This window comes from Tursiops truncatus, chromosome 4, assembly GCF_011762595.2.
Source record: "Tursiops truncatus isolate mTurTru1 chromosome 4, mTurTru1.mat.Y, whole genome shotgun sequence".
NCBI lineage: Eukaryota > Metazoa > Chordata > Mammalia > Artiodactyla > Delphinidae > Tursiops > Tursiops truncatus.
Window position 1 is genome coordinate 34706405 of NC_047037.1, and position 24011 is coordinate 34730415.

At 35.7% G+C, this 24011-nt stretch overlaps 1 protein-coding gene across 1 annotated transcript in view; it reads left to right on the forward strand.

The window, feature by feature from the left end:
* Positions 1 to 781: 781 nt before the first annotated feature.
* Positions 782 to 24011, forward strand: part of LOC117312084 (leucine-rich repeat-containing protein 37A3-like) — a 40215-nt gene continuing 16985 nt past the window's right edge. Inside the window, 8 exon segments of the mRNA XM_033855198.1 lie at positions 782 to 789; positions 3965 to 4036; positions 7295 to 7366; positions 7991 to 8071; positions 14045 to 14116; positions 14654 to 14673; positions 14676 to 14724; positions 23732 to 23850. Of these exon segments, the coding sequence (XP_033711089.1) occupies positions 782 to 789; positions 3965 to 4036; positions 7295 to 7366; positions 7991 to 8071; positions 14045 to 14116; positions 14654 to 14673; positions 14676 to 14724; positions 23732 to 23850 (493 nt within the window).

Here is a 24011-nt window from a genome sequence, read left to right on the forward strand (position 1 = left end):
GAGAGGCCTATTGTTTGCATTATATATATAGTTAAATCAATAAAAGAAACAAACCCTGAGCCCTCTCAATTTCCTAGAAGTTACAGAGGTTGAGAGAAGGATAATTGTCAGTAATACAGAATCAAGAATGAATGTGAAATTCAGAAGATTGCCTTAGACCAGAACCCTGGTCAGAAATTAGACATGGATCATTCTTAAATATTCATTCACGCCTGGTTTTGATATTTTCATGGTGTGAGAAAGTTTTAGATCTGGCTTTAACTCTGATTACCCATAGTTTTAAAATTTTTTCTTCAGTCAAAATGGATATTTGGAGTTCTACAGATTAATGTATTTTATTTCAGTTATTCAGTTATTGCTTATTTGAAGCTCCTTTTTGGGTAATTTTCTGGTGGCTGACTCGTTCTCAGTCTAAACTTTACTTCTAGGCTGAATTTACCGTTGTTATTTTTTAAATTTCTACTATCCTGTCATCCAAACAACTTCACAGAAAGAAACCCTATTAATTTGAAATACATACTGTTTGGTTACACCCTGTCCTACCATGATATTCAAACTTCAACCAGTCTGATATGGGCATCAGCCAGTCAGAGAAGACAGTGCCATATAGAGTTGAGGATCAGCCCCATCTCTTTGCTGTACTTACTGAATCCTTGTCAACGTTCAAAGTTATAGTTAGTATATATGAGTTCCACTTTTGTGTAGCTTTTTTCATATGCCATCATTTCCTGTGACGTTTGTATATCATGTATGGTATATACATACAGTTTTGTTACGCGATATGGGGAGGTAGAGTTTTTTCCTACCTTGGAAGGTATGAAAAGGGTTAGCATACATGTCGTTGGACATATTGATTTGTTTTTTTTTTCTTTTTGGATCATTTGCATGGAAATATGAAACCACTATTTAGAGGTGAGAAAACAATCAATCTTAGCACCATCTGTTGACCATTCCCCCTAACATGTATCACTGTGATTCCTTCTAAAATGGTGAATTTAAAATTGAGGTCTGGGTCTTTGAAGCATGCTCAGGGCTCCAAGAGTTCTTTGTGGGAATTGAAGTCGTTTGTGTTTTTGTTTTAGTGATCTTATACAAATGTATGTGACTATATTCTGTATGATATGAACCACCTTAATAACTGAGTTGCAGAGTTTCCAGGTAGTAATATTTTAATTCTCATAAGCTATGAGTAAAGAATTAATTTATGAGCTGGAATTAAGCTATGAGATGGAATTAATATAAATAGGTGACCAAGAGACACTGTGAGTGAAAAGCAGAACGTTTAAATGCAGAACTCAGTGGAAATAGATTCACAAGGCAAGATAGCCTGTGCTCAGATCCCCAAGGCTCCTGAAGGATGTACCACTGTTAATATCAGCTGCAAGGAAGGGGATACTTCCAGGCAAGAGAAACTTACCTTTGACATCTTAGAGTTTCTTCTGTACTGGCTCCCACTACCACTCCCTCACTCCACTCTTGGGTCACAGGCTATGTGCCTTCCTGCTTATCAGATATAAGAAACTTGTGCAAAACACCACCCCCTCCTCCCCGCAGCATGTTCCTAGTCTTTATTGTGAGACCAGCTGAAGCAAAGGGGTTAACATTCTTTGGGCATCCCAGGGGTCAGGCTTGACTGTGAATCGTTCCTGCTCCCTTCATTCTGCATTCTGGAGAAGTCTTTGGCTGGATCTCTCAGTTTCCTAATTTATTCTTTAACTGTCATTTCTGCTGCTCATATACTGAGTTTTTTTTTTATTATTGCTAACACTTATCATTCGTATATTCTTGATTAATGGATGCACTATCTGCTTACATCTGTCTGAGGGTAATAATTGTGCTATCCTAAGATCCTCTTGTGCTTTGTTAACTCTGATTCTTTGGCTATAAGCTCTTATGTTTGTTTTTGTTTTCTGTCCTTAATGGAGTTGGCTTTCTTACATTGTTTTGTCATTGCTGAGTGTAATTCATCTTTGTAGTTGAGATTCTACTGCGTTTGTTTCTCAGCTTTAGGGGAGAAGTGAAATGAGCTGTTGGGGCTTATTACTCCCAATGGGTTCCCCTGAGAATAAGGCAGAGGTGGGAGGTGCCTTCTTGTGGCTAGTCAGGGAGTGCATACCTTTCTTTCAGGGTTCTGGGACCTTGCCCACTTTCTAACACCAATTGCTCCTGCCTAGAGGAAAACACGTTTTGCTGCCTTGATCAAGGAGGGAAGATGTGTGGTTGATGTGTGCTGTCGGCTGCTCCTACCGCACTATTCCACCCTGTAGTAGCTCCGGGACGTTTCTGGTAGTGGAGCATTTGTGGAGCTGCTCCCACACATTGAGCTAAGGTTGTGATTTTTAAGTTATATCTTTTCTATCATTCTTAGGGAGTTTGGTGGAAGTTGAAGGGGTGGAGACTTGACATGTTTCAATCTGCCAACTTGAAATAGCACAACTTCTTAGGAAACAATTTTGTATCCCTATTGCATCCTAGACAAACTCAGGCAAATATGTATCAGGATACAAATATAAGAATGTTCAAAGCAGTATTGTTTTTAATAAATAAAAACTAGAAAAAATCTCAGTATACACCAACAGTTGAATGAATAAAGTGTGATATAATCATAATTAGAAGCCATAGACTTCATCAGAAACATAATGCAAACCACATAAGTAATCTTAAATTTTCTGGTAGCCACTTAAAAATAAAAGTAAAATGAAACAGATGATATAAATGTTAATATCTTTTACTTAACCCTTATAACCCAAATATCATTTTAACATGTAATCATTATATACATTATTAATAAGATATTCCATGTTTTTTTCATATTAAGGATTTAAAAATATCCAAAGTATTATCATAGCTACATTTAATCAATATAAAAATTAATGAGAGAATCTACATTTTTTTTCCCATACTAACTGTTTGAAATCACAATTTGGTTGCTAAATTTTATTACAAATACTTGATCAGTATTTAGATTGCATAAAATTTACAGTCGAAAAAGTAGTATCACATATGCAAATTGTTGCTAACATAAACATTTTCCAATAATTACATTGCGTATCTGTTTTTTAAATTTTAATATAATTGAAATTAATTAAATTAAAAATTCAACTCCTTAGTGTCATTAGCCACTTTCAAATACTCAGAAGCCTCATGTAGTGGGACATGCAACATTACATACTACTGGCAAAAATAAAATAATTTTACAAAATAATGTTGAATGAAAGAAGCAATGTGGAAAACAATACATATAATATGATTCCACTTATATAAAGTTCAAGAAGAAGCAAGACTAAACTGTGTTCTTTATGGCTGAAAGAGAAAAGGCAAAAGTAAATTTAAAAAGCAAGGAAATTATTCTTAAAGTCATGATAGTGGTTCCCTCTAGGAAGTCAGAGAGAGGGTTGTGATTGGAAAAGGGCACACGGAGGGCTTCTGGGATGCTGGCAGGTTTCTTTCTTGACATGAATGGTGTTACGTGGGGATCTGCTTTGTAATTATTAAACAGTTGAACAGTTGTTCAATTGAATTATTGAACAGTTATGTATATTTTATGCACATTTTAGTTTTCAAAAAATTTTTAATGGGGGAAAAAAATCAGATGGCTTCATTTGCCCTGATACAGTTGTGTGTGGGACTTCCCAATAAGGTTTGGGGAAAGAGAGGAGGGAAGAGCAGCTCTGCAACATTGGTGCCACCCAGAGCTGGGTTCTAACAGAGACTTCGTGGTCTAGAGAGTAGGCTTTAGCTATATGATTTGGTGGGAAGAGTGGGTGGTATGTGTGTGTGTGATGTGAAAAGAAGGTTTAAATGGAAACAGAGCAGAAATCACCATCCCTAAATCAAATAAGACTTAGGTTGTTTAGGTGGCACCACTACCCAGCTTTCCTCCACATATAGGAGTTAGTCCTATGTAGTATATAGTTGTAGTTATTTTGCATTTTGATCCAGAAATAACCTTTTCGTTTTTCAGAATTCTCAGTGAAAATTATTTGACTGAATTACATAAGGACTCATTTGAAGGCTTGCTATCCCTCCAATGTTTGTAAGTTAATCATATTTATTTATGAGTTCTTACCTATAAAGTAGATTATCTATAAAGTAATTAAGGGGTTCAAGTTAGATAATCTCTTCAATTTCTTCTAGCAATAAAATTCTACAATCCTGTGAGTCTGTATAGGGCCCCAGCCCATCACTAGCACTAAATATCTCCTATTCATTTTTAATTTTTTAATTATATAGACAAGGTATAGATAGAAAAATACACTTTAGTTGTAGAGGAAAAGTGGTAATGATGTCTCAGCAATTATAGACTCCCATATGAACCTTGTTATATAAGTGTTCATATACTCTTCTTCTGTATTTATATTTTGTTTATGACTTATGGATCAAATCTGGCCCACAGTCCGTTTTTATACAGCCCATATGTTAAAAGTGATTTTTAAAGGGCTGTAAATGAGAAAAAAAAGGAAACGAAGAAAAATATGTGACAGAGACTGGATGTGGCCTGCAGAGCCTAAAATATTTACTTATCTGGCCTTTACAGAAAAGGTTTGGAAAAATTGGTTTAGTGAAATGAGAGGAATTAAAGTTAAACTCAAATTGTCACCTACAAGACAAGAAAATATAGAACACTTAGATTAATATGAATGCCATTAACCCCTAACTTTGATAATTTAATCTAAATTAAATTAACATTTAAATATTAGATATTTAAGCAGATGAATTATGTAAACTGTATTGTCAAGGGACTTTCCTGGTGGTGTAGTGGTTATGACTTTGCCTTCCAAAGCAGGGGGTGTGGGTTCGATCCCTGGTCAGAGAGCTAAGATCCCACATGCCTCATGGCCAAAAACGAAAACATAAAAATAAAGAAGCAATATTGTAATAAATTCAATAAAGACTTTAAAAATGGTCCACATCAAAAAATTTTTCTTAAAAAAATCAGTATTGTCAAGAACACATTAAGTTACCAAAATAACAAACACTTGTTAAGGATTTCAATGCAGGAATTGTGTTACTAATATTAAGAATGTTTAAGATGATGGTTAAGTGGTATATTTAGAAATGTTCACACTAAATAAGCATCTCAGAAATGCCCCTAACAAAAATCTCTCCAGCCTTTTTATTTCTGTTCTTTTGTTTGTTTGTTTGTTTTGTTTTTTGGGCACGCCACACAACTTGTAGGGTCTTATTTCCCTGACCAGACATTGAACACAGATCCCTAGCAGTGGAAGCGCCAAGTCCTAACCCCTGGATCACCAGGGAATTCCCTCTCCAGCTTCCTTATCAAAGAGGAAATGCTTGCCTAGTATTTCTTTTAATATAGGGATAAACAGATAACTGTGTTTTTTGCTATTAAAGCTCAGTTTTTGTCCTTTGTCCATGGCATCCAAAGTTGTGTATGTCATTAATCTTTATTAAGTGAATGAATGATCCTCTTTAGCAAATAGATTCTTCTTGCAAATATAAAAGGCTTAAGGGAAGTGGGTATAAAGAGCCTCACATGACCCGAAAAATAATTCTTTTAATTATCAAACCTTCCGAGCCTTAAGGGGCAATCACCTTTATAATAGTCTCTTCTCTGCCATCTGGGCTCCAAACCTTACAAACACAGTTTGCAGAAAATCAAATAAGATAACTGCTCAGTGGACTAAGCCCTTCATTATTTCTACTATGAAATACTTTATAATCTGATTATTTCATGTCAGCATAAGTATTCTCATTCTTAAAAAAAATGCCAATCAATAAAAAAGTGAAAAAAGAATATGCTAATATGCACTATGCCTAGTGTTGTAAACATGAAGATGGGTAAGACAGGATTCCTATTAGAAACTCATGATCTCACAGGGAATAAAACATATAATAAGCTCAAACCATAATCACAAAATGCTATGGAGGCACCATGAAGTAGTAAAACTACATTTATTTTAAAACAGTCATTTCCTCCTTCTCTCCACTCCCCAGCTATTTGTTGATTTTATAAATATTTGAGTTTGCTTTATGTCCTCGCGTTGTCTTTAAACATGATAGACAATGCACATAAGCAGTATCTAGTCCATAATTTGAAGGAGTTCATGCTCAGAGGAAATGGGTTGCAAAAATAGCTATATTTAAAGAAAGAAATGAATATGTGCAATGAGCGCTATAAGTTGGTATTGGAGAACAAAATAGGGAAAAAATACTTCAAATTGGATCAGGGAATATATTACTAGAGAAATGCTGTTTAAACGGGACCTGGAAGGGCCATTGGCTATCAATGACAGACATCTTAGGAAGAATAAGGTTGCAAAAGGAAAGTAGGAGAAAGGCAAAACACAGGAAAAATACTCTGAGTACCTGTAGAGTACAAGTGGGAAGAGTAGAAGGTTAGAGCCAGATCATCTAGGGCTTTGGAGGCCAAGCCAAGGATAACAGGCCAAGCTAGCATGTTACCACAGCAGTGCTTTAGGACATGCTTTAGCCTACAACAGAACCAACCACTTGGAGGGCTTGTGAAAACACAAGCTCCACCCCAGTAGTTACTGACGCAAGAGGTCCAGAGTAGGGCTGAGTGTTTGTATCTTCAATAATTCACAAGTGATGCTGGTATTTGAGAACCGCTTCCAAAGAGTAAATCTGATGATCACCTGTAGGATGGCTTAGAAAGGGAGAGGGTAGAGATGGAAACACCAGTCAGAAGACAGTTATACCTATTCAGGTGAAATGAGAGACGAAGCTGGAATCAATGGAAATAAGATACTCAGCTATAGTCAAGAGTAGGTATTTTCAAATAAAAGTCCATATGATAGAAAGTGTAATACTGAATTAAAGTTACATATTAATGAGAGGAGTAACTTCCTTTCAAGTTGTGTGAAACGTTATCTATTATTTCTTTTGGTAATGAATTGGCCTAGAAAAACAGAACTATACTGGGAAGTGTGTAAATATAAGAATATTCCTTCTAATATTAGAAATTATAATGATATATAGAGATAAAAACTTTGAGCTCACAATCTAGAATTTGATGAGACCACAAAAGGTGGAATCTAATCAATGCTTCTGCTCTCAGGAAAGATGACCTCCAAAATCTATCAAGATCTATAGTTTTATATTTAATTTATGAAGATACTGAAGGTGAGACTCTTAAGAGAGGTGAAGGTAGGGTTAGGGGCTCTGGAAGGCTCAAATAGTAATTCCTAAGCTTTGGAGTTTAGACCAAAGCTTCTTATTTATTATTATCATTTTAACCTCTACTAGTTATTCCTACTAATTAGATATCTAATAGCTAATTGAGGCAATATTTTCCTTTTACTTTTCCTAGAAATTTTTCCTGCAATAAAATACCGTCTATTGTATGATGTACATTTGAACCACTACCGTTTTTGCAGTTTATGTAAGTTACAAATATAACTTCATTATATTTGGAATTTTTATAAAGTTTAATTATTTATAAAATTAATTTGTTACTCATTTTGATTAAAATTGTTGCTAAAATTTTGTAGCCAATCCTTTTTCTCTCTGGCAAAGATTAGTGTGAGAAATATTACACAGATCAGAGTGAATCATTATAGAGCAGTGGTTCTCAACCAGGGTTATTTGGCACGCAGGTGACATTTGGTTGTGTCTAGAGACATTTTTGCTTGTCAGAACTGTATATGCTACTGGCATCTAGTGGACAGAGGCCAGAGATACTACTAAACATCCAAGAGTGTACAGGAAAGCCTCCCACAGCAAAGAATTATCCAGCCCAAAATGTTAATAGTGCTGCCTTTCTAGAGATATAAAGATCACTTAACACAAGTATTTAATGAGCATTTACTATTTTGTATCTAATGCACCACATATATAATCATGAAAGTATAAATCATAATGTCTTCCACAGTGAGATTTCTTTAGTGTATGGAGGGAGTACTGATGTTATGTTTCATCATATATAAATTAGAATATTTGCCAAAGGATAAATGTTCTGAAAGAATACATATTTTTCTGCCTCTTTTGCTGGTGTCCTTTTTTGTAGAAATCTTGGTTGCAATTTACTCACAGAACCTAGATTTGGAATGTTTCAGGCCTGGCATGGAATACAGGTATTACACAAGTTGTAAGTGAAATAGAAGATGAATGCATATAAAAAAACTGTGTGTAAAAGAATCATGCAGTTATTGGTTAGCTGGTGTAAGCCCAGTATGAATTCTGGAAAGTATGTCTTGAGAGCAATTTACTTTCCTTTCAAATTAGGAAACTAAGGTACAAAGAGGCCAAGAGACTTGTTTAACTCATATATATGAAACGCCCTGCTTTCCGTAGTACTGATCTTTGGTACAGGCAATAAAAGGCACCAAGCAAAAACACTCAAATTAGCATTGTCATGGAAACCCACTGATGCTTCTCCAATATACGAATGGTCCATGAAGTTCCACTTTTGAATTTAACTTGGATTCCTGCTCATGTGCAAAGTTCCTAACTGCATAAAATGTATGCAACACAGAGCTGCAAAGAACTAAGTATAGCACCGAATTCCTCAGGGAGCAAAAAGTGTGGTTGCTTCCCCAACTATTATTAGCTCTTTTAAATGGTAAAGCAGAAAGAATTCCCGAACACCCACCACAGGGCTCTTCCCAGCCACCCAGAACATTAATTTTCAAAAAACATATATCTCTGAAGTGAATTATCTGTGGTCAATAGGAACGTTTGAAGTATGGGAAAAGACGTTGTTTGTGTTCAGCTATAGTGTGAAAAATATGAAGAAAATACATTGCTGTAGCCTAATTCAATATACTTTCTTTGCTGACTACTCTTCAATAAGAAGTGTGGGTTTTACACCCCTTCAGCTCAAAAATTCTGTGATTTCTCTTGACACAAGGAAATGATAGTGGGTACTTTCAATGGCCCGAAGTTGATTTTAGACTCAAGGTAAAGGGCTCTTCTACACCTGGCTTTGGAAAAGACTCTCTTACCTGTCTTGTGGTTCAGAAATCCAGTTTCACACAGTTCACACATTCTGGGTTAATGAAGGTGTTGAGGCTGTGTCTGGAACTGGATTAGCAATTCCTGCAGATGCCTATGTTTAGCGCCCTCCTTCCTTTCCCTTGCTACTTTGCTGATTCCTACCTTGGGGAGAGAGCACCAAGGGTCAGTTTTTCTTTTGCCAGCACACAGGAGAGCGGGCTGATGAGGTCCCTTCACCAGGAGGTTTTAGTAGCGTCAATATAACGTCTTAAGCTCACCACCTTTCCTAAACATCCTATAACAGCAAGACTTCCTTATAAGAATCAGTTTCACTATAATTATGTAGCCAAAACGGGAAAATACATTGTGGAAATAAAAAAATAAATAAATAAATCACAGTTTAAAAATTAATGAACTCATTCAAAAACTGTCACTGAGTGCCATGCCCACTGTGTGTCAGCAGTGTACTAAGGGCTGGGGATACAAAGATGCATAGGGCAGGAACTTTGTCCCCAAGAAGCTTTCATACTGGAAGGAGAAAGATGGATGTTGATGGGAAAACATATATGAGAGCCATCCTAGCATCTATGCTGCAGGGTAACAAGGTTAGGCAGGGGGGTGATGAAGTAGAAAATGGGTGGTAGTTTAGAAAAGATTTGTAATGGAAGAGGCACCAACTTGTTCCTTTTGAATTTGTGTTCCTCTTAAATGACGCAAAAGGTAGTGAAAGAATCAGAACTATCTGGTGTTGGAAATAAATTAGTACTGTACTCCGAAAACTCGTTCACAGTTACTTTTAAAAGATTGTCACAGTATAGTAAGTCTTTGTTTTGGGCTAAGTCTTTCTAATAGACAAAGCTAATTTGCTTCAGGAAATATTTGCCATAGTGATATATAAACTTTATTGCATCTCTTTTAAAAGGCAAGCCACCAAGGGAAGATGCCACACTTGAGTTAAGTCATTTTACTACCTATTATGACATATTACTGGGGTGTTTATAAGTTGCCTGCATTAAATAAGTTTGAAAAATGTCCCCAGCTTAGGTGGATTTATCATGAATTCAATGAAGCTTAGGGTTCAGGGCTCCTCACTTTCATAGGTCCCTTCCAAGGTATTGAGCGGGGTCCTAGCAATTTTTGTATTCATAACTTTGCATGTTTTTATTAGCTAGGATTTCCCGAAGTAGATGAGGTACAGGCCCCACAAAACCTTGATTCATCACCGGGTTTCAGGTGATTATAAGTCAGTAGGTTTCTTGAATGCAGCCTCTATGTTATTGACAAACATCAGGTGAAGTAGTTAGCAGTGTGGTAGTCTATTTTATATCCGAAATCTACCTCAAAGATGAGCCAAGAGCTTTTTAATTAATGAAGTACCACTATTTGAATGGTGGTAGTAATCATATCTCTTTCAGATAAAATCAGGAATGAAATATATTATGGAAAACCATCAGTGGTTGATAATCCTAAATGTTAACTTTACTTTTTTTTTCTGACTATAAATTGTTTGTCTTACATTCACTTACGCAGGTCCAGACTGATGGCTTATTTTTAAAAATTCTTTTCGTCACTTCATTGGTTCTAACAGTACAAGCTCCATGATTTTAGAAACTGAAGGACTCTACAATGTAGAAATGCTATATAATTTAACCAGACAGAGCACATTCACATGCTTCCTTTTCTGTGGTACATCAATATTGTACCTAGAACATAAGCACTAAGAGAGAATAAGAGGAAAATCAAAGCCTTATCCCTATTAAATTATTTACCCCATTGTTGAGAATGTCAATGAGGGAGGTGTGGCCACACTATGAAGGCAAATTGAGCTGCGGTCACAGAGCCGCCCTAATGCTCCCCCCATCAACTATCATTGGTTTCCTTTAGATAGCTATGTACACACAAAAGCTGACACACTTCAGGGTGCTGTCATCACTTTTTGCTATGTACTAGAATCCTGGCAGCTTCTCAGATTTAGAAAGGCATAAACATTAAAAACAAAAATAACTTGGGTCTGCCCTTTGGGGTGATTCAGGTGGCTGTTTTATTTGTAATAGTTCAAAATGTTGAGATTGTCACAACTAGCAACTAGTATACTTCTCCCAACTGCATCTTATTCTTCCCACCTGTAGTATTTTCTCCCATTGTATATGTTTATTCACTTTCTTGTGCTTCCTTTGAAGCACAAACTTTTTAATTTTTATAAAATCCCATTCATCTATTTTTCCTTTGGTTGTTTGTGCTTCTGGTATAATATCTAAGAAACTATTGTGTAATGCAAGATCAAAAAGATTTACCCCTGTGTTTTCTTCTAAGAGTTTTATAGCCTTAGCTCTTACATTTGGATATTTGATCCATTTGGAGTTAATTTTCATATATGGTGTGAAGTGTAGGAGTCCAGCTTCATTATTTTGTGTGTGGATGTACTGTTGTCCCAGCATTATTTGAAAAGACTGTTCTTTTCACATTGAATTGTTTTGGCACGCTGGTTGAAAATCAATAGACCAGATATATTGAGGGTTTATTTCTATACTGTCCTATTCTGTTCCATTGATTTACATGTCTGTTCTTATTCCAGTACCACACTGTGATTGCAGTAGCTTTGAACGGAGTTTTGAAACCAGGATGTGTGAGTCCTCCCACTTTGTTCTTTACCAACATTGTTTTGGTTATTCTGTTTCCTTGAATTGCCATATGAATTTTAGAATTAGCTTGGCAATTTCTGGAAAGAAATCAGCTGGGATTTTGATAGGAATTGCAGTGGAACCATAGGTCGATTTGGGAAGTAGTGACATTTTAATAAGATTATCTTCCAGTCCATGAATCCAGCATGTCTTTATATTTATTTAGATCCTTTTCAATTTCTTTTAACAGTTTTGTACTTTTCAGAGTGAATCTTGCCCTTACTTGGTTAAATTTTACCCTAAGTATTTTACTTGTTTTGATGCTGTTACACATGGAATTGTTTTCTTAATTTCATTTTTGGATTACTCATTACTGGTGTGTAGAAATAATATTGATCTTATATCCTACAACCTTGCTGAACTCATTTATTAATGCTAACAGTTATTTTCCTAGATTCCCAGGAATATGTCTTGTGGTCTTCCAGTTTCCCAGGAATACATTGGAACATTTCAGAGTCTCCGTGGACATCTCATTCCTCAGCTTTTCTCTTTAAGCTTCTCGGTTGGGCTGTTTTCTGCCCCAAACTGTTATCCATTGCCTCATGCAACCGCCATGTTAAAATATTTGCTTGAAAATGTTTTCCAGAAATGCCACCTGAGGAGCGGCTTTTCTCACTACACAGCTCTAAGTTAGGTCAAAGGAAAGCCTTGCAAGTGAGGTCTTCCAGGGGACAAGCAGACATGTAAAACAATGACAGTCCTTTGGAATGAGGCTTTGAAGGCCCTCCCAGTCCATGCTGCTCCTTCTGGTACCAAGGATGTGGGCTGTTTTTCAAGGCTACCACTGGCATGGAGAGCAAAGGTCAAGGACAAGTTAAAGCAACACAGATATCATTGTTCTTACCGAAATTAATTTGTTTTCCTTGAAGAAATTGCTCCCCAAATGTGCTGCAAGCCTGTTGGTTAAATTTCCAGAGTTCAGAAGAAGTTGATTCTGACGATTTTTGCCAGTTTTGTTGTGGTTGTTCATGTTATTGGTATTGTGGCTTCTATGGAGGGATGAATTTTCCGATATATTTCCTCCATCATTTTTACTGATTTTAGTACAATTTTTTTTTAAATCTCTAAAGTATAAATGACCATAGGCTAATTAAATATTTATCATGGGAGATGATTAAGGAAAAAATAAATAAGAAGAGAAATAATAAATAAAAAGAGAAAATATAATTCTCATAGAGGCTTTCCCAGATGGGTAGATGAAGTTTGAAACGGTATTTCTATATTTAGTGCTCTCAAAATTAAGATTCAAGTAACAGATATATTAACACCCCCCCTTTTTTTTTCATTGAGGTTAAACACAGCCTTTAGCATCAGAACTGAGTTCAAATTCCAGCTCTGGTTCTTACTAGCTTTATGACTTAGGACAAGTTATGTAACTTCTCTGTGCCTCAGTTTCCTCATTTGTACAATGGGGTAATATATCTATCACATAAGGTTACTGTGAGGATTAACTGTTAAATGCTGATCACAGATGCCTGGCAACCCAAAATTTATTAGCTTTGATAATTATCTTTATAATATTGTGCACAAATATGCTAATAATTCTTGAGTAGTGTTAACCTAAAGTCAGATATTCTTTTCTTTCTTCCTGTTTCTGTTTTCTTTTTCCCCCCTTATTTGTTGTAAAGAACAACGAAGAAAAAAAATGAAAGAAAGAAAGAACTAAGAAGAAAATCTATTCTAGCATTTTGGAATAAAATTTTGTTCCCCAAAATTAATTTGTTTATTTTATTGATATATAAACAAAATGTTATTTATTTATTCAGCAAACATTTATTAAATACCTGGTAAATATTAGGCACTGTGTCAGGCAGAGGAATAATAATGATAATAAAGTGTGGTTCCTGCTCTCAAGTTGCTGACAATCTAGGAGACTGACAAGTAAACAGGTGATTACATACACAGTAACAAAGGGTATGGTACAAGGATACACGTGGGACTATGTGATTGGAGTATGGCTTTCACCAGTTCCTATTGGATTTATCTCTCCTTCTTTGGCTCCAGAACCAAGGAATTAGCCCTATTTTTGTCTTTAACTGGGTAGTTTAAATCATGAAATTTTAAAAAATTTGTAGAGATGAAAGAAAAACACCTTGACTTATGGAAGACACTAGAAATAGTACTTTTTTACAGAGCAAGGGCTTCCTACCAACATAGTCACTTCGAGGGTTTTGAACCTGAAAAGTTCTTTGGCATATTTTTTCTTTGCTAGCCACTTTTTTCTATTTTTTGTTTGTTTGTTTGTTTCTCTTTTCCACTTTATCATCTAGAGACCTGGGTCCTTCCCAATGAAAGAGTGTTTTACAGATTCTAAGGGTGATTTATAGATAAAGACAGAAAATGATTTTTTTTAACCTTCAAGTTCCCTACCAAAAAAAATGAATATAAGATTTCATGGAAGTAATTGAAAATGCAGATAATTTTAATTCCACTCCATTTGTCAGAATTCTCAATCGTAATCCTTTGACAACAGTTGACGATTCTTATCTTTTTAAATTGCCAGCCTTAAAATATTTGTAAGTATTGCAACAGTTTCATGGCTCATGAAATAATTTCTTCTCTTTTTTGCTTTCGTCAAAGACTGAGTACGCTAAAAAGTCATAATTTAGATTTTAACTGGGTTAGTGAAAATAAGAGTTATGGCAAAGAAAGGGATTAAGAAAGAATATATATGGGTAAGACAGCCAACAGAGAATGAGAACAGTGTTGAAGAACACATATAGTTATGGAAGATGTAGACGAATGTAGGAATTTTATTTATCCCAGAAAGCAAAAAGGAATAAGGGGTACATTATTTTTTTAAAAGAGTGATCAAGGAGGTAGATGCAATTGAAAATGAGAAGTTCGGATAATAAAAAATGATTGTGCTGTTTAGCACCAAGGTCATTAATTTGATGACGCAAATTTAAATTTCTTCAATAAGAGCTCTTTGGAATTATCATCTATGGAAAGTCAGAAGCCAGAATTGAAGTAATCCCATGTTAAGTATCTTTTTAAGTGTAGAATTTTTGTCTTTGGGTTTTATATCATGCATGTTTGGGATTCTCCTTCAGAGACATGGGAACAACACAAGTGTCACAACAATTGAAAGCATCCTCATGATGACCCTTGAATTGGAAAAACTGTAAGTTGATTTTTCTGACACTTATTTTCACTCAATTGTTTTTTTTAGGTTTGTTTTATTATTTTCTTAAATCAGGTTTATTTATGTATAATTTTCATTTAACAAAATTCACTATTTTTAAATGTACAGTGTGCTGTGTTTTGACAAACATATAGTTCTGTAGCCACCACTGCATTTGAGGTAAAGAAAACTTCTGCACTCTCAAAAGACCCCTCATGTCCCTTTGTAGTCAATCCATCCTCCTCCCACTACCACTCCTTGGCAACCACCAATCTGATTTTTGTCCGTATAATGTTGCCTTTTCCAGAATATCTAATAAATGAAATCATATGGAATGTAGCTTTTTGGTTTTGGCTTCTTTCACTTAGTCTCTTTGGAAATTCATCTGTTTTGTTACACCTGTCAGTATTTCATTCCATTTTATTGCTGAGTAGTATTCTAGTTGTGTGGATACACAGTTTGTTTACGCATTCATCATTTGATGAACATTTGAGTTGTTTCTAGTTTTTTGGCTATTATAAACAAAACCTCTGAAAACACTCACATGTGTGTGTGAACATATGTTCTATGTGAGCATATGTTTTCATTTCTTTGGGGTAAAATACCTAAGGGTGGGATTGCTTCATCGTATGCTAAGTGCATATTTAACTTTTTAAGAAACTGTTAAACTGTTTTCTAAAGTGCCTGTGCCATTTTGCTTTCCCACTAGCAGTTTATGCGAGCTTCAGTTGCTCCACATCGTCACCTGATCATTATATTTGTTTTTAAAAAAAATTTAGCCTTTCTAGTAGGTGTGTAGTTCCATCTCGTGGTTTTTGCCACATTTTGCATTTCTGTAATAGCTGATGATGTTGAGTGTCTATTCTTGTGCAAATATCTTTTTAAATGAAGTGTCTGTTAAAATCCATTTTTAATTGGATATTTATATTGAGTGTTAAGAGTGCTTTATATAAAAAGCAATGGAAAATGTCCTTTCTCTCAGATATGTGTTTAGTAAATATCTTCTCCCAGATTGTGACTTATCTTCTTTGTATTAAAATGTCTCTGAAGACGAGAAGCTTTAAACGTTTGATGAACTCTAATTTATCAATTTTTATTTTTTTCATATTTATTTAATTTATTTATTTGGTTTGCTGGGTCTTAGTTGCAGCAGAAGGACTCCATAGTTTCAGCTCATGGGCTTCTTAGTTGTGGCATGCGAACTCTTAGTTGTGGCATGCATGTGGGATCTAGTTCCCTAACCAGGGATCGAACCCGGGCCCCCTGCATTGGGAACTTGGAGTCTTAACCACAAGGGAAGTCCCTTAGCAATTTTTCTTAGATGGTTTGTGCTCTTTTGTGTCTTATCTAAGAAATCGTTTTCTGAGACCCCATTGTGTAACCCAAAATCACAAAGATTTTCTCCTGTTTTCTTCCGGAAGTTGTATAGTTACATTTAGGTCTATGATTCATTTTGAGTTAATTTTCATATATGTTTTGAGGAAAGGGTCAAGTTTCTTTTTTTTGCCGTTTAAAGAAAACTATTTCTGTAGGACCCTATTGTGACAGTTTATTACACAACTTACTGCACCTTAAATTGTGCCATACCCGCTCCAGTATGGAAAGCTAATAGAAAGTTTCTGTTATGCCAAGGCTAGTTGAGGGGATTGCATGAGGTTAGTATGCGGAAAGAACCCTGCATTTAGCAGTCTGTTCCAACCGTCTTTGTCAGGTCAGCTGACAAATGACTGTCTTCACCACGCCATCACTCATTGTTCACTGCTCTAGCATCGTCTTCCTCAGCCTCCAACAGCATCTGCCACAATTGTGATCCCTCTCTTGTCAGCTAGATGTTCTCCTCTCTGGATACTAAAAATTATTTCCCAGGGCTTCCCTGATGGCGCAGTGGTTGAGAGTCCGCCTGCCGATGCAGGGGACGCAGGTTCGTGCCCCGGTCCGTGATGATCCCACATGCCGCAGAGCGGCTGGGCCCATGAGCCATGGCCGCTGGGCCTGCGCGTCCGGATCCTGTGCTCCGCAACTGGAGAGGCCACAAGAGTGAGAGGCCCGCGTACCGCAAAAAAAAAAAAAAAAAAAAAAAAAAAAAAAATTATTTCCCTATGTAACTACAATACTGTTAACACACAGTATTGAAGAAATTAAATTCCTGCACAATAATATTACTTAATAAAGAGTTGCTATTCAATTTTCCCCAATTGTCTCTCTCATATAATATCATTTCTTTTAACAGCTTTTTGAGGTATAATTGACATACAGTAATCTGTGTTCACACACACACATACATACACACCATGAAGATATCACCAAAATCAAAATGTCCATCACCTCAGAAAGTTTCTTAATGTCTCTTTATAATTCTTCCTTCCTATTGTTCCTTGCCCTTCCCAATTGCCATGCAACCATTGATCAGCTTTCTGTTTGCATTTTCTGGAATTTTATGTAAATGGAATCATGCAGTGTATACTTTTTTCTAACTGGCTTCTAAGCTCAGCATGATTATTTTAATCTTCATCCATACTTTTGTATATATCAGTAATTCATTTCTGTTTAATGTTGAATAGTATTCCATTATACGGATGTACCCCAATTTATCTATTCACCATTGATGGACATGTGAGTTGTTTCAGTCTTTGTCTATTACAGATAAAGTTGCTATGAATATTTGTGTACAATTCTTTGTATGGATGTATACTTCCATTTCTCTTGGGTTAATACCTGCAAGTAGAATGGCTGGATCATTGGTAAGTGTATGTTTAAGTTTTTAAAAAATACCTATTTTCCATAGTGGTTTGATCATTTTACATCTCTACCAGCAGTGTATGAGAGTTGCATCTTCTTCACATTGCAGCCAGTGCTTGCTATGCCCAGTATTTTTAATTTTAGATAGTTTAACATGTGTGTAATTTTTTCTCACTCTAGCATCCCTAATGATTAATCTTGTCAAACATCTTTTCATATGCTTATTTTCCATATGTATATCTTTGAATCTTTTATCTGTATTTTTCTGGAGTTTTGAGAGTTCTTTATATATTCTTGAAATTAGTCCTTTATCCAAAATGTAAGTTGCTAAGTATTTTCTCCCATTCTGGGACTCATCTTTTCATTCTCTCAGTAGTGTCTTTAGCAGGGCAGAAACTCTTAATTTTGATGGTGGCTAATATATCTATTTTTTTTTTTTATGGATTATGCTTTTGGTGTTGTATCTAAGAAATCATGCCTAACTCAAGGTCACAGAATTTTTCACTTGTTTTGCTCTAGAAGTTTTATAGTTTTATGTATTACATTTAGATCTCTGAACCAATTTGAGTTCATTTCTGTATATGGTTTGGGTGGAAGTTCCTTTTTTTTTTTTTTTGCACCTGGATAGTCAATTGTTCCAGTATCATTTGTTGAAAAGACTATCGTTTCTCCACTTAAATGCCTTTGAACCTGAAAGTCAGTTGTCCACGTCTCTGTACTCCTGAACATTCTATTCTGTTCCTTTGATTTTTTGTGTATCTTTATGCTACTATCAAAATGTCTTGAAAGTGTAGCTTCATAAGCGTTGAAATCAGTTACTGTTAGTTCTTCAACTTTGTTCTTTTTCAACGTTGTTTTAGTTATTCTAAATTTTATCTCGATATAAAATTTAGAATTAGCTTGTCTATTTCTATAGAAAAGCCTACTGGGATTTTGATCTATAAATCAATTTGGGGAGAATTGATATCTTATCAATATTGAATCTTCAGATCCATGAATACTATATCTCTCCATTTATTTAGGTCTTCCTTAATTTCCCCCAGCAATAGTTTACAGTTTTCAGTGTGCAAGTCTTTTACATATTTTATCAGATTTATTCTAAGTATTTTATATGCTTGATTCTATATAAGTAGTATTTTAAAACTTTGATCTCTGATTGTTTGTTGAGATAAATTAATCTTTTTGTATGTTGATCTTGTACCCTGCAAAGTTGATAAACTCATTTATTAGTTCCTGTAGCAATTTTGTAGATTCTATCAGGTTTACTACATAATCATATTATCTGCAAATAAATCGTTTTACTTCTTCCTTTCCATTCTGAATATCTCTTTTTTTTGTTTCCCTATTGCACTGGCTAGAACCTTCAGTGCAATGTCAAATAGAAGTAATGAGAGCAGACATCCTTGCTTTTGTCCTGATCCTGGAGAGAAAGTACTTTTTCCTTCAGCATTAAATATGATGTTAGGTTTTTTGTAGAAGTCATTTATCATGTTGAGGAAGTCTCCTTCCATTCCTAGTCTACTGAGGGCTGTTTTTTTCTTTAATCAGGAATGGATGTTAGATTCTTTCATTGTTTTCCTGCATCTATTGCAATGATTATGTGATTTTTCCCTTCTTTTCTTTTCTTAATTTGTTTATTTATTTTTGGCTGCTTTTGGTCTTCATTGCTGCACGCAGGCTTTCTCTAGCTGTGGCGAGCAGGAACTACTATTCATTGCAGTATGTAGGCTTCTCATTGCAGTGGCTTCTCTTGCTGTAGGGCATGGATTCTAGGTGAACGGGCTTCACTAGTTGTGGCACATGGGCTCAGTAGTTGTGTCTCACAGGCTCTAGAGCACAGGTTCATTAGTTGTGGTGCGCAGGCTTAGTTGCTCCGTGGCATGTGGGATCTTCCCGGACCAGGGCTGAAACCCATGTCCCCTGCACTGGCAGGTGGATTCTTAACCACTGCCCCACCAGAGATGTCCTGATTTTTCTGTTTTAGTGTACTAAGTTGGGTAAATTGATTTTCAAATGTTAAACCAACCTTTCATTCTTGAGATAAACACAATTGGTCATGATGTATCATCTTTTTATATAATACTGGATTTGATATGCTAAAATTTTGTTAAGAATTTTTGCCTCTGTGTTCACGAGAGATATTGGTCTATAGTTTTCTTGTAATGTCATTGTCTAATCTTGATACGTTGAAAGTTGTCCTTATAAATAAGTTGGGAAATATTCCCTTCTCTTCAACTTTCTTGTAGAGCTTGTGTAGAATTGACATTATTTTATTCCTTAAATGTTTGGTAAAATTTATCAGTAAGCCACCTGGACTTGAAGCTTTCTTTGTTGGAAGGTTTTAAACTGCACATCCAATTTCTTTAATAGCTGTATTCTTTTTTTTTTTTTTTTGTGGTACGTGGGTCTCTCACTGTTGTGGCCTCTCCCGTTGCAGAGCACAGGCTCCGGACGCGCAGGCTTATCGGCCAAGGCTCACGGGCCTAGACACTCCGCGGCATGTGGGATCTTCACAGACCAGGGCACGAACCCATGTCCCCTGCATCAGCAGGCGGACTCTCAAACACTGCCCCACCAGGGAAGCTCTAATATTTATATTCCTGAATAAACTTTAGTAGTGCTTGTCTTTCAAGGAATTTGTCCATTTCATCTTGAATTTATTGGTATATTTTATATATTCTCTTATTATCCTTTTAATATCTATAGTATTTTTCTGTTTTCCATTTTATTTATTTCTACTTTGATCTTTATTGTGTTCTTTCTTCTCTTACTCTGTGATTAATTTGCTCTCGTTTTCCCAGATTAAGGTGGAAGTTGAGGAAGCTGAGTACAGATTTAGCAATATCCCACATTTTGACATATTATGTTTTCAGTTTCAGTGAGTTCAAAATAGTTTCTGATTTCCCTTCTCATTTCTTCTTTGACCGCAAAGTTACTCAAAAGTGTGTTGTTAGTTTCCAAATTTTTGGAGCTTTTTCAGATTTGTTAATTTCTAATTTATTTCCATTGTGGTCAGACACATATATTGAATAACTAAAATCCTTTTAAAAAAAATTTTAAGTACTTTTTAAATTTTTTTTTTTGCAGCGTTGGGTCTTTTTTGCTTCGTTGGGGCTTTCTCCAGTTGTGGCGAGCAGGGCCTACTCTTCGTTGCGGTGCACCGGATTCTCACTGGATGTCTTCTCTTGTTGCAGAGCACAGGCTCTAGGTGCATGGGCTTCAGTAGTTGTGGCACACAGGCTGTAGGGTGCAGGCTCAGTAGTTGTGACGTACAGGCTTAGTTGCTCCGCAGCATGTGGGATTTTCCTGGAACAGGGATCGAACCAGTGACCCCTGCATTGGCAGGGAGATTTTTAAACACTGAGCAACCAGGGAAGTCCGTATTCTTGTATTCTTAATCTTTTCTGTAGATCCATATTCCAATCTGGTGTCATTTTCCTTCTGCTTGAAAATACTTCTTTTAACATTTCTTAAAGTGAAAGTCTACTAGTAATGAATTCTTTCAGCTTTTGTATGTCTGAGACAGTCTTTATTTTGCTTTTGTTTTGACAGATTTGGGTATAGAATTCTAGCTTGATAGAATTCAATTCACTACTTTAAAGATGTTATTCCACTGAGTTCTCATTTACATTGTTTCCAACAAAAATTCTGCTGTCATTGTTATCTTTGTTCCTCTGTATGTAGTGTATAGTTTTTTTCTCTGGCTGCTTTTAAATTTTTCTATTTATTGCTGGTTTTGAGCAATTTGATAATTTTTTGTGCCTTGGTGGAGTTTTGTCCATGTTTCTTATGCTTAAATTCATTTGATCTTCTTGACTCTGTGGCTTTATAGTGTTTAGCAATTTGGAAAAATTTTTGGTTATTATTTCTTCAAATTTTTGCATTTCTCCTCTCCTTCATGGACTCTAAGTACACATGTATTAGGCCACTTGAAGTTGTTGCACAGCTCACTGATACTCTATTAAGTTTTGTTGTTGTTTAGTTTTGTTACTCTTTTTATTTCATTTTGGATAGTTTCTATTACTATGCCTTAATGTTCAGTGACCCTTTCTTCTGCAGTGTCTAATCAGCCATCAACCTCGTTCAATATATTTTTAATCTAGACGTTGTTTTTAATCGCTAGAAGCTCAATTTTGGTCTCTTTTACCTTTTCCATGCCTGTACTTAACATTTTCAGTTTTTAATCTAGGTTTTTTAACATATGAAATACAGTTATAATAACTTTACTTCCGGTATAATAACTTTTTAAATGTTCTTTTCCGCCAGTTCTAACATCTGTATAGATTATGGGTTAGTTTTGATTGGTTGCCTTTTCTCCTCACTATGGGTCATATTTTCCTACTTCTTTGCATGCTTGGCAATTTTTCATATGATCCCACATATTGTGAGTTTTTGTTTATTGTGTGCTATATATATTTATATTCCTGTAAAATGCTTGGGCTTTGTTTTGGGTGAAATTAATTTATTCAAAACAATTTTATTCTTTTAGGTCTAGCTTTTAAGATTCGTTGGATAGGAGTCCAAGGAGCCTTTAGTCTGGAGCTCAGTATTTGCAACTACTGAGATAAGTCCTTTCTGAGTATCATGAGGTTTTCCAGTCTGACTTGCAAGAACAGGTACTATTCCTACAACCCTGTGTGATATCCAGTTATTCTTATTATTAATCCTTTCATGTGGTCCTTTTCCTGGCATCAAGTAATTCCTCACACAAATGTACTGACAAATACTTTGTTGAATTCTCAAGAGATCCCTCTGCATATCTCCAGGCTTCTTTCTCTGTGCACTTCTTTTGTCTCTGATACTCTGCTTTTTGAACTCTAGTTACCTTGGTTTTCCCAGACTCTCAGCTCCATTTCCTCAGTCAGGGAGTCCACCCGTCTCTGCCTGGACTTCTTTTCCCTGTACCATGACCTGGAAACTCTCTCAGAGAAGTAAATTAGGGAAATTATAGGGAACACTTCATTTATTTCCCATCTCATGGGGATTACTGAACTTGAATGCCTGAGGTCCAGTTTCTTGAAAACTGTTTTTTCATATATTCTGTCTTATTTTTTATTGCTTCAGGTGCAAGGTTAAATTGCTCCTTGTTACTTCATCTTGGCCAGAATCCAATAACATTCTTTAAGTGTGTTTTGCTTTGATACAGGGTCCAAATAAGATTAAGCATTGCATGTCTTGTCTTTGTTTCCTTTAATCTACAATATTTCCCTGCAATTTTTTTTCTTGGTCTTTTATGACATTGGCATTTTTGAAGAGTCTAAGCCAGTTTTCTTGTAAATTGCCCCACAAACTGGATTTGTCCGTTTCCTCATTAGATTCAAAGTAAATATTTTGGGGAAGAATACTATATGGGTGATGTATTCTTCATACTTCATCACTTCAGGTGGCCCAGTGCTAAGTTTGATCACTTGATTAAGGTGGTATCTTCCATATCTCTCCATTGTAAAGTTATTTTTCCCTTTGGTAATTGAAAAATAATATATAGGGTGATAGTTTGGGATCAGTGAAGATCCTACTTTCAAACAACTCTTCACCCAACTGTGCATCAACCATAATCCTTGTCTGAATCGATTATTACATTGTTAGTTGCAAAATGACAATTTCAAATTCTACCATTCCTTTTGCATTTATTAGCTGACATTATCTTATAAAGTAGAGCCCCCCCACTTTCATTTTGAGTATCATTATGAACTCATGTGTTTTTTTTTAAATTAGCTATGTTATAACTTATTATAATGATAATGTTATTCTTTGGAATGTTCCTTTTGTCCAGATTTGGCCAAAGCAACCCCTGTTATTGTTTAACCACACGACGCTTTTTTATTACTAGAATAACTTCTAATATATTACTACTTACAAATAGGAACTGAGAAAGGGATTCCAGAAGGTGCCATCTTATTCAGACTCTTCTTAAGTCTGCCTTCTTCCTGTGTACTCTCAACCCAAAGTGAGGCTTTCGGGTTGGAAGGAGATACTTTGGATTTAAACTACAGATCAGTGTCACCCGATTCTAATCCCTATTCCCTTTTTTCTAGGCATACAATACCTATTGCCATCTTAATCCTTCTGTTGGGCACCTCTCTCCTCCTCTATATTTATTTACAACAGTGAAGAGCAGGAATTGGCAAACCAGCCCCTATCCAGTTCTGCAGTCCATATGCCCCAAGAACTCCTTTTTGCACTGGTCTGTGGTGGCCTTGGCCTACCTCTTCTAACTACTCAAGTAACTCTTTTACCACGAATTAATTACCTGTGTTTCCATTTATAGGATCTTACCTAGCCTTATGGCCTGCTGCCTCTGCCAATTTAAAAATATTATTGAGGTTGTCTGTAAGACAGTCAAGCTGCGTTGTGACAGTGAATGCCTGACAGACGTCACACGTTGTGGTGAGTCTCAATTGCGGGATAATAAATTGTTAATTCTTAATTTAATATTTTAATTTTTAATCAATGATGATAAATTTTAAAATTCATGATGTAATTGCATTATTTTCATTCATACATTCAGAGTTCCAGCTTCCTAAGTTTCTAAGAATTATCCCATTGCT